Source organism: Mus pahari, chromosome 23, assembly GCF_900095145.1.
Source record: "Mus pahari chromosome 23, PAHARI_EIJ_v1.1, whole genome shotgun sequence".
NCBI lineage: Eukaryota > Metazoa > Chordata > Mammalia > Rodentia > Muridae > Mus > Mus pahari.
Window position 1 is genome coordinate 19,130,813 of NC_034612.1, and position 11,156 is coordinate 19,141,968.

At 49.7% G+C, this 11,156-nt stretch overlaps 1 protein-coding gene across 2 annotated transcripts in view; it reads left to right on the top strand.

Annotated features, from left to right (window-relative positions):
• The first annotated feature begins 3,527 nt into the window (after positions 1-3,527).
• The window catches only part of Adgrd1 (adhesion G protein-coupled receptor D1), a 113,193-nt gene continuing 105,564 nt past the window's right edge, over positions 3,528-11,156 (top strand). For both annotated transcript variants that reach the window (XM_021187134.2, XM_021187135.2), the window contains exons 1-2: positions 3,528-3,965; positions 4,049-4,085. In XM_021187134.2, the coding sequence (XP_021042793.1) occupies positions 3,900-3,965; positions 4,049-4,085 (103 nt within the window). In that variant the 5' untranslated portion in view covers positions 3,528-3,899. The remainder of the gene's footprint in view (positions 3,966-4,048; positions 4,086-11,156) is intronic.

An 11,156-nucleotide genomic window follows, 5' to 3' on the forward strand; every position in this document is an offset into this window, starting at 1 on the left:
GGGATAGAGTTGTCCCCAGGGAGAACTGCAGCTGGTAATACTCACTCCACCTCCCCCATACCCCCCCTGAGATCAAATGTTACTATGTTGTCCTGGCTCACCTAGAACTCTATATAGACCAGGCTGGCCTCCAATTCCTGGAGACTAGCCTGTTTCTGCCTCTTGGGTGCTGGGAATAAAGGTGTGTCAGGCAACAGCCTACCTTTTATTTGCCACATTCGCTTTATACATTTCTCTGCAGGTGAGATTTTCAGGGGCAGCATTGCGGAAGCACGGAGGATGGTGGTGGCTTGCCACCCCAGCCTGTGAGGGTGCAGAAGTGCTGCAAGCACCCCACGGCCTGTGACCTTGTGGCTAGGCTCTCATACCTGGCAGGTGGTCCTATTAAATGTCCTTTCTCTCCAGTTTTTGCAGTTGTCATCGAGTTCCCGTGTCTCCCTTTATCCAAGGACAAATTTATACTCAAAGAAGCTCCCTGTTTTATTCTCAGCTTTGGAAACGAAAAAGGCCCGTACTCAGCAATCTGTTTAATCTTTTGGGTTCAGATGGGGCTGAGGGCCCTCCCTCCACGTCCTTCTAGGGAAGGGAAGAGAAGACTTGAGCCAAGAAGAAAGTTATAAATCCCCTTTCCCCCCAGAACAGCACCTAGGCACCATGCTAAAGGTCATTATTACAAACAGCCTGAAGGTCAGAGTCCAGTTTCTCTGGTTCTGGGAGGAGGGCTATATCCACAGAACCATCTGGAACCTTCTGTAGTGAGGTGACCAGATAATCAGAGAAGTTGTCAGAGCAGGCACGAGTTACTGCAGTCACCTTGCCTTTTGACGTCCCTTTTCCCTCCCCCACCCAGGAGCCGGAAACCCTTTTCCCCATCCTCTTTAGGAAGCAGGCTGGACTCAGGACTCTTAATTCCCATTTAAAGCCAGGGCCATTGAGATGATAAGGATAGCTCAAGTTTATTGGGTGTTATTTTCCACTTTATCATAGTAATCGGAGCATTTATTGAATGTGTTACCTCCCTTCTAAGCCCCGCATTAAGGGCCTTATATGTTAGTCTCTGTCTACTGGACACTGGAGGCTGCCTTCCAGTCTGCAGAGGAGAAATTCAGTAGGGAGCCAGCCCTGCCCAAGAGCACACAAGTGGGGAGATCTGGGGTGAGGGGGGCTTTGTGCCTTGTGGCTGTGACATACTTTGTGGGAAAGGCAATTGTAGGGGTGCTTGTGTGTGTGTGTGTGTGTGTGTGTGTCACTCGCATGTATTTGAACATTTGGAGCAAGGTGGATCGAATCAAGTCTTGGCTTCTGCTAAACTGAGGCACAGCTAACAGGAAGTCTGACTTGATTGGGTGCTAAGTGGGGGGTGGTCTGATTAAGGATGCTGTCAAATATCAGGGGTGCCCTTGAATTCTGCAGGGCAGGTTGAAGAGAGAGCATGGCCAGCTCTGGATGGGCAGGGGCAGGTGTTTCCTTTCCTGTGTTTTCCCATGCTTGAACAAGACCCAGATCTTAGCAGAGCTCCCAGTGCGATCCACACCTGAGTCACAGCCGGCCACACACACCCATCCACACCTACACCTGTGCTTATTAACATTTTTGTCTTTTTTTTTTATGTGTATGTGTGTGAGTAGGCCGGAGAGAACGTTGGATCTTCTGCAATCTGAGTTACAGGTGGTTGTGAGCTGCCTGATGTGGGTGCTGGGAACTGAACTCAGGTCCTCTGCAACAGCAGGACATGCTTTTTAACTGACGGGCCCCCACACACTTATGAGGCTTTGAGGGTGCTAATGAGAATAGACACATATTATGTATGCCCTCACACCCACTCACAAGCCACACTCATTCACACATACCCACCCATCCCTACCCACACTCACCCATGCACGCCCTACATGCCTACATGGCCACACTCATACACATCCAAAGAACATGCATACATCACATGCATATGACATGCATAAACACATCACACACACATACACATATCACATACATACATATATCACACACATACACACATCACACACATACATATATATCACACACAAATACACATCAAACACATACACATGTCACATGCATACAGACATGACATACATACACACATCACACATATACACACAGCACACACATACATACATCACACACACAAATCACATACATATACATATCACACACATACACACATCACACACATATACACATCACATGCATATACATTTCTACAGGACCACACTCATACACACACACACACACACACACACACACACACACACACACACACACTTGTGTACATCCACACTCACAAGCACATGATAACTATGAAAGCACAGAGTAGAAGATATCTTAACATATGTAGGCCCACACTCAGCCACACCCCATCCACACTCCTGACACCCACATCTCCCCACACTTGTACCCTCACACACTTGATCACACCTTCACACACTTGCTCACATGGTCACACACTTCCTTACACCCTTACACACTTCCTCACAGCCTCACACACTTGCTCACACTCACACACTTTCTCACACTTGCTCATACCCTCACACACTTGCTCACATACTTGCTCACATCCTCACACATTTGCTCACACACTTGCTCACACACTCACACACTTTCTCACACCCCCACACACTTGCTAACACCCTCACACACTTGCTCACACCCTCACACACTTCGTCACACCATCACACAGTTCCTCACAGCCTCACACAGTTCTTTTTCTTTTTTCTTTTTTTTTTTTTTTAAGATTTATTTCTTATATGTAAGTACACTGTAGCTGTCTTCAGACACGCCAGAAGAGGGCGTCAGATCTTGTTACGGATGGTTGTGAGCCACCATGTGGTTGCTGGGATTTGAACTCCGGACCTTCAGAAGAGCAGTCGAGTGCTCTTACCCACTGAGCCATCTCACCAGCCCCCCTCACACATAGTTCTTCATAGCCTCACACACTTGTTCACACTCTCACACACTTGCTCACATCCTCACACACTTGCTCACACACTCTCATACCCTTCCTCCACCTCCCCATCCTTCATTTATATCTATTCTTACGTCCCATATGCCCCCCAATGCTTACTATCCCTCAATACCTACACCTGCTTGTACCCCAGTACTCACACACATTTACTTGCACACACACACACACACACACACACTTTTTTTACCCCACACACTTACACTCTCACCACTGCATTCACACACAGTCTCATCCTCACAACCTCTCCCACACTTACACATACACTTTCTTGCACAAGCATAAAGCCCCAGGCCAGTCTGGCCACCTTTTGATGGGAAAGTCCTGGAAAGGACTCAGCTGTTGCTAACAGACTGGTGTTAGGACCCAGGAAAGGCCAGAGTGGGATGGATATAAATAGAGGAGAACAAAGTTTGAGGCCTGCTGACATCACTCTGGCTCTCCACCCAAAGCCACGGGCTGGACTCTGGGCCAACGAGGTGTGGCGGAGCTCAGCTGCAGAGGGAGGCAGTACACACATCACTAAGCTCCAAGCTACGGGCTGAGCTCTGAGCTCCGACTTGAGACTTGAGACAGGAGGCAAGTGCCCACCAGTCCCAGGCCCAGGCCCCAGACTCCTGAGTCTGTAGGCACCCAGAGGTCCTGGCCTGTCCAGCAGCAGCCAGAGCCGTGGGGACTCTGGTGGAGCCAAGAAGGAGTGCTTATCCAACTCAGCACTGCCTCTAGCCTTCAGGTCCCTGAAGACTCCAGTTCAGAGAGGAGAATCGCACCTACTGCTTTCAGGCACTATACATCGGAAACGTTAGGGGACGGACATTGTGACCAGAAACCCGTGATGAAGATGTCCTTGTTCCCGGGAAGCAGGAGGTAGAGAAGTTCCCTTCAGGCTGTGGGGGAATCCCACTGCCTGGTTCCCACCATGAAGGATCTTCCAGCATCCCCTTGCAACTGGGTCTGGCTACTCTGGTCCTTTTGCAGCATCCAGGTAATGTTCTGGGCCTCCAAGGCAGCTGGGGTACACATCTTCAGGAGAATGTCCTGGTACTTATCCTGTGATCTTTCTTACAGGTGTGTAGCACTCAGCCCAGAGCCCAGGAACATCCAGGTAAGCCCCCGTCCCGACCCCACATCCCCGCTGTGATGACTTGCCTGCTTTCCTCCTTGCCTTTTGGGGGTTACAACAGAAATTATTTGTTTAACCCCTTGTTGGGATCCTCATCCCTAGAAAATACATTCTGTCCTTTGAAACGACAGTCCTGGTATGACCAGTGTCTTCGGGCTGCTGACGAGGAAGCTGGTCTCTGTCCCAGCTGTCTCTTGCTCAGGCGTTGTCATCTAATTAAGGAGTCATGTCCTTCAGCATAGAAAGGCTTTTGCTCTTTCAACTTCACCCTTAGGGCTACCACCACGGGCACTCTCCCTGGTGCCTTCAGCATCATGGTGCTGTGAGCGGCCCTCCTGAGTGTCCTGGACACGGCCAGGTAGCACTTGTCACTTGTGCTAAACATGTACAGAGGGGGTGGAGGAGCAGATCACTATTGCGATATTTGTCTTTGGTTGTTGTGACTTCCCCTTTAGAAGCAGGAGGGTGACACTTGTTGGAACGATGGATCCTAGTCCCGTTATAGATGAGAGGGTTGCCACATGTCCAGTGGGGATGGGTGGGAAGGGGCTTGCCGCCTGCTCGTGGCAGGTTCTCCTGGCTGAGAGGGTCTTGCTCAAGGTTCAGAGGCAAAGGACAAGAACGTCTAGCCCGTTTCTGGAAAAGCCTGGTGGGTCAGCGTAAAGAAGCCAGTGACTCAGAGCTCAGGGAGGCTGGGATTCCCAGCAGAACTGATCGGTTGGATCAGCCTGTCTCTAAATGGGAGCCCAGCTCCATCGGTGCTCACAAGCCAACATGGCAAACCCGGTGAAGGGCGGCAGAGAGGGTATGAATCTGGAGAACATACCCGAAGCTGTGTCAGGGAAAACTCTCCCTTCCTGCTGAGACTGGGGGCTGCCCATACCAAATGGCACCATCAGTCAGTCAGATCAAGAACCGTGAATAGTTCTTTTCTCTTTTTCTGAGAACAAAAAGCTTCAAGGGCCATTTTTTTTTTCTTTCTAGAATTTGGCCTTTGACTTAGTTTTTGCACACACACACACACACACACACACACACACACGCAACCATACATGTCTGCACATGCTCACATGTGTACACACCCACACTCCACTCATGAGCTAGCGTTCTGGACTCTATAAATGTCAGTGGTGTGGCTTCAGCCTCATTCGTTCTGTATGGACGCCTCGCTCCTGACCTTGGTCGGCTGGAACCAAGTGTCTTCTGGCTGAGCATCCTTGATAGAACACTCGCAGCCATTCCGCCGGGGCCAGCTCATGTGCACCACAGAGAAAGAAGATGAAGAAGATGTAGCCTAAGGGTGTTCAAAGCCCAGGCCAGGGAGCCTAGGTACCTCTCAGCATCCATCAGATCCCCATCCCCTCCCTCATCCCTAGTACTTCCTTTGTCCTCCCCCCTCTCCCTCTTCCCCTCCTGCCTCCCCCTTCACCTTTTCTTTTCAGTTTCCCTCCTTCCTTCCTCCCTTCTATTTCTGTTCCTTGTTTGTTTTATCCTCTCCACTCCGCTTCCTCCCTGCCTCCCCCGCCCCCATCTGTCTTACGCTTTGGATTTTGGCTACGCTCATTTTTCCATAATATTCAGCCTGCTCTGCAAGGCCACGTTGGGTTTCTCCTCTTATGGACGAGAAACCCCAATGGAGACTTTAGGAAAACCTGGTTTCTGGCAGCCTCTCCCCACTGCCACCCTACCTCCTGACATGAGAGTCCTAGATAGACACAGAGTTGACATATGAGCCAAGGGACTGTCCAGACATGAAGAGCAGGAGTCAGGGTGAGTTGTCACTTGCCAAGGAAGTGAGTGGCTTTGGGTTGCCTAAAGGAGCTCAAGAAGGACATAGAGCCAGCCCCTTGGTCTCCTCCTCCCCAGTGTCACCTGCTCACACTCACCTGTGTCACACCTGCCAGTCAGCAGCAAGCCCTTAGCTGGAGTGGTTAGTTCAAGCTTGTGGGAATGAGATGACACCATCTGGAGGGATTTGGAGGAACCGACACCCCAGAGGTCACCAGCAAGCCCATGGACCCGGGTGTGGGAGGCCCCGATAGAGCTGTTAAGCACTTATATTGCCTCATCCCGGTTACAACCCTGTGCCTTCTGTACAAGGTAGGGCTCAGAAAACAGTCACCAACCATCTTCCATGCCCTGTCGACAGGACTGCCATCCTATAAACAGAGTTCCGGCTAAGGCCAACTGCATTCTCATCTCCCTATGTTTAGGTGTCTACTGCTCTGGGTCACCGGATGGCTTCTGGATTGTGTATTTATCACATGAGCGCACTCTCAGTTTTAGAAGTCTCCGAATGGTGTGAGGCCCTTTGACGTGCTGACCCCTTCTGAGTTTCCCTGTGACTATGAGCGAGGGCTGTCACTGCAGCAGAAATTATAGTAGCTGTAGTTGCAAGGGACCTTAGAGACCATTTACCAAGTTCCCCCTTGCTAGGAAAGCCAGGGGCGGATGCTGTGGGGGGTGATCCAGAGAGGAGACTGACCCCCCCATACTTATCTGAGACCCTCTTACAGCTCAGGGCCTGACCCACAGCCTTCTGCTCCCCAGGACGACCTAGGAAGCTCCGAGGTTGGTGGAACCAGACCCATAAATGGCATTCGCCAAGATTGCAGGCCACTTTGTAAAAGTTTATAAACATGCCCTTTTATAGATGATGTTTGTAATGAGGGACTGGAAACTTGAGAAAAGTAGCAAGCTGTGTGGTTACCTAGCCTCTTTCCAGGCCATCGGGACTGCTGAATCCAGTCCAGTGGGCTTCAAGGTTCTACCCAGCACGCAAGCAGGCACTGACAGGCATTGTAATTCCATGTATTTATATGGCGACTTATAAAGGACTTGTGCAACCCACTGGGTCATGCCAGGAATGACATTCTCCATCTTTTGAGGGCCAGTCAAATATAGTATGTGTTCACAGTGGAGTTTTTTTTTTGTTTTTTTGTTTTTGTTTTTGTTTTTTTAAAAAATATCATGTGTGTGTATATTTTGCCTACATGTGTGTCTGTGTACCACATACATGCCTGGGTCCTGCAGAGGTCAGAAGAAGGCATCAGATCCCCTGGAATTGGAGTTAAGAGATGGTTTTGAACTGCCTTGCAGGTGCTGGGAATCAAACCATGTCCTTTTGCAAAGGCAGGCAGTGCTATAAACACTGAGCCATCCCTTCAGCCCCCATAACGGATTAAAAAAAGAAAGAAAGAAAGAAAAAGAAATAAAAATCCAATGTTTATTCTGTATCAAATACGTGGAAATATAGCAAGTAGAGATTTTCTGGAGGATACTAGATTTATAAATATACTTTATGTGTATAATTATATTCTGTGGTCATTCTATGTTTATGTTTAATTATATCCTGTTTAGTCATTCTTACACTCTATCATTCAATCTACCTATATAGTTATGTTTTTAATTACTAACATTTAAAGCGGGAGTCTGCAAATGTAAAAACCTGAATTTCACAGGCACATGTGCACACACACACACACACACACACACACAGAAGGGTGGTAATTTATCCAGCAGGCACAGCACACAGAAGAGATGGACCCTCCTCCCCCGACCACCTCCAAAGATCAGGTTGACACATGGTGGCGGGTCCCCACCGTGGGAAAACAGGACGAGGACTTGGAGTCAGGACACTTCGTGAGGGAAACAGAGACCAAGATTAGAAGGAGGCAGCTATAGAAAACAGGGCAAACAGTATTCCAGACAGCAGGGACAGCCGGGACAGCCGGGACAGCCGGGACAGCCGGGACAGCCGGGACAGCCGGGACAGCCGGGACAGCCGGGACAGCCGGGACAGCCGGGACAGCAGGGGCAGCCGGGACAGCAGGGACAGCAGGGGCAGCAGACCTAGCCGGTAACATCATCCTTCAAGGAGATGAGCTTTGTGTGTGGGAGGCCAGCGTTAGCAGGCAGGGAGAGACCAGCTTTTCCCCTGGAGAGACGCTCATGTTGTCCCCGTAGCAGAGTCCAGAGGAGCACTCCTTGAGGCAGGCCGCTGACCACATGGGAGCCAGGCTGGGAAGGGGAGAGATCGATTAGAGACATAAAGGCCATGAGTGCTGGTGTTCATCTCTCTCTCTCTCCTCCGCCTCTCTCCTCAAACCGACTTGTTAGAGGGTTGATGGGAACATTAAATACACATGAAAAATGAACCCCGAAGAACTGGCTTATAATCGGGATGCAGACTAAAACCTTTTCTCCTTTCTTCCTATTGTTCCTGTTTTCTTACCCCCTCTCCTTCTGGCTCTTCTTTCCTCTCTCCTCTTCCCTTCTCTCTGCCTGCCCCACACCATCATTTCCAGTCCCTGAAGTCATGTTACTGCCATCCCTGTGGGAGTCTGAGACAGCCCTGTGACTAAACTGTGTTGGGTTTGTCACCTTCGTGATTTGAAGACAGTCCCCCCTCCCCCAAAAGAATGAGGCTGTCTCGCTCTTATGAAACTTTGAGCGCTATGGGTTATCCCGCCCTGTAGGGTGTTTAGGGACCGGTGGGCTGAGTCTTATTAACACCGCATGCATTTAATTAAAAAACAAAACAAAACAAAAACCCTGGCAATATTAGCATTTGGGGAAATGTCCTACTCAAATTGAAAACATCTGTAATTCTGACTTATCTTTCAAAAGTGGGACACCTGAATCAGCAGAATGGCGAATGGCTATCATATCAGCACTTCCGAGGCGGAGGCGGAGGCAGGAAAGTTTGAGTTCATAGTCAGCCTGGTCCACCGAGGAAGGCCTTGCCTTAATAGAACAAAAACGAATGAGGGAGCTCGTCTCTGGGGAGGAAGAATTACCCTATTCATTCCTTAGATGCCCGTGCTCCTCTGTCTAGGTTGGGGGCTCTGTGCGAGTCCCCCTTCCATGTTGGCATGCCTATTGCTGCTGTGCCTATGCAGATCTTGTTTGTATAGCCATACTATTGAGAAGTCGTGGTTGGAGCTTCCTGGTCATTTCTAGGAGACACAAGCAACCTCACGGCAGATTTCCTGGTGTGCTCTGGCTCCAGGAAGTTTCCTATTTCTCTTCTGAGATATCCTTAACCCTAAGTGTAGGAGTTGATATATTACAGCTATATTAACTGGGACCGGGCACATCCAGGGCCACTTGTTCTATGCATTTGGGCTACTTGTAGTTGTCTGTAATGAGCTCCATCTGATGCAAAGAGAGGTTTTTTTAAAAAGAGCATGAAAAGCTTCACTTTATCAAACGGGAAAATGGGAGACCTGGTGGTTCCCGGTGAGCCTTCACACAGCGTGACACGAGTCTGTTCTGGGGCCTGAGAGGCTGGCTGCCACTGCTTGCTGGCACCTCCTGCTCCAACGGTGAGTTGAGTATCACTTGGTGTAGACTCAGCTGGACTCTGTCCTGGCTCTCATATCTCAATGCCTGGTTTATTAAGCACCTGGAATGTCTTCCTTCTCGGGACTTGCCCAGGCCCACACTACTTCCCCATGGAGTAGCCTTGTCCCTGACTTCTGTGTGCAGACAGATTTTATTCATGCAGTCAGGGGACACTGGGAAGAGTGCTGGGACTTCGTCCTGTCTCAAGGTTCATGCCAACATTATGGTGACTCTATTGTCATGGCTCAAGCCTCTTGTCTCATCTCCTTTGCATGGGCTTGTTTTTTGGGGGTGGGGTGGGGGGAACTCCATACCTTCTGCCCAGAAGTGACTGTAGCCTTGTCCATTAGAGATGGTAGGAAGGTCACTGTGTCCACGTGGCTTACCATGCGGATGTGGATTCTGAAGATCCAACAGCTGCTCTTTGTGTAATAGATGTTCTTGTAGCTTCCAATTCCCCCCCCCCCACACACACATGAATTGAATAAAAAGCCCAGGAGGGTTTTTAAAACTAAATATTCTCAGTTCCTGGGGTGGGGATTGGGAGTTCAAAATGGAGATTGGATTTTTTTGCCTTTCTGAGTTCTGGCATTTCACAGCAGGAGACTGCCCAGCACTGCTTCCTGGCTGCTGGTGGCAGTTAGGCCTTGGTTAGCTCCCTCCTGTCTCTGGGGAGGACTTTTTCTGTTCTTCCCTTGCCTTTGGGACTTGTGTGGGAACACAAAAGGGACTGGAGGAAACTGTAAAGGTTAATATCGCCAACTTGACAGGATTCAGAATCTGCCCGGAGGCAAGTCTCTGAACGCTGACCGTGCGGGTGGAGAGTCATCTAGATTAGGTTAATTGAAGTAGGGAACCTCGATGTGGCAGTGGGATCTCCACTGTCCCAATAAAGCACTCCCATCAAAAGCAATACGAGGGAAGAAAGGGCTTATCTGGCTTACACTTCCAGGTCACAGTCCATCAATGAGGGAAGCCAGCCAGAAATCAAGCGGGGATTAAAGCAGAAACCGGAGGAGGAGGACACTGGTTCTGAGGACGCAGGTTCCTGTCTTGTTCTTTGGCACATGCTCACTTTAGCTTCTATAGCCGAGTGCGTGGTGTGGCCCACAGGGAGCCAGGCTCTCCCATATCAATTAGCAGTTAAGACCCCCCCCCACACACACACAGACATGCCCAATCTGATCTAGACAAATCAGTCAATTGAGGCTTTTCTCTCAGATGATGCTAGGCTGTGTCAAGCCGATAGGGACTCCCTGGAAAGGGGAAAGTGAGCTGCTTCCCTTCTCGCTGCTTTCTGACTCTGGACAAACTGTGAGCAGCTGCCTCAGACCCCACCGTGATGAACTGCAGCCTCAGAGCCAGCCAGAAGAAACCCTTCCTGGAACTAATTGCTTCTGTCTGGGCATTTTATCCCAGCAGTGTGTAAAGTAATTAAGACGGGCAACCTGGCAAACGGAGCCAGCGATCTAAGCTTCAAGAGATGAGGTATTTGGTACCCATTAAGGCGGAGTACTTTAGCTGTCAGCCAGGAGTGTAATGTGAACACTGACCCAAGACTATGCCTGGGGCCTCTGTGATCTTTGAAGGAGGGACTTCATAGTGTTTTGTGAAGGAAGGCATGTCAGAGGGCTGGAGAACAGGATGTAACAGCAATGACCCTCTCCTCTCCTCTCCTCTCCTCTCCTCTCCTCTCCTCTCCTCTCC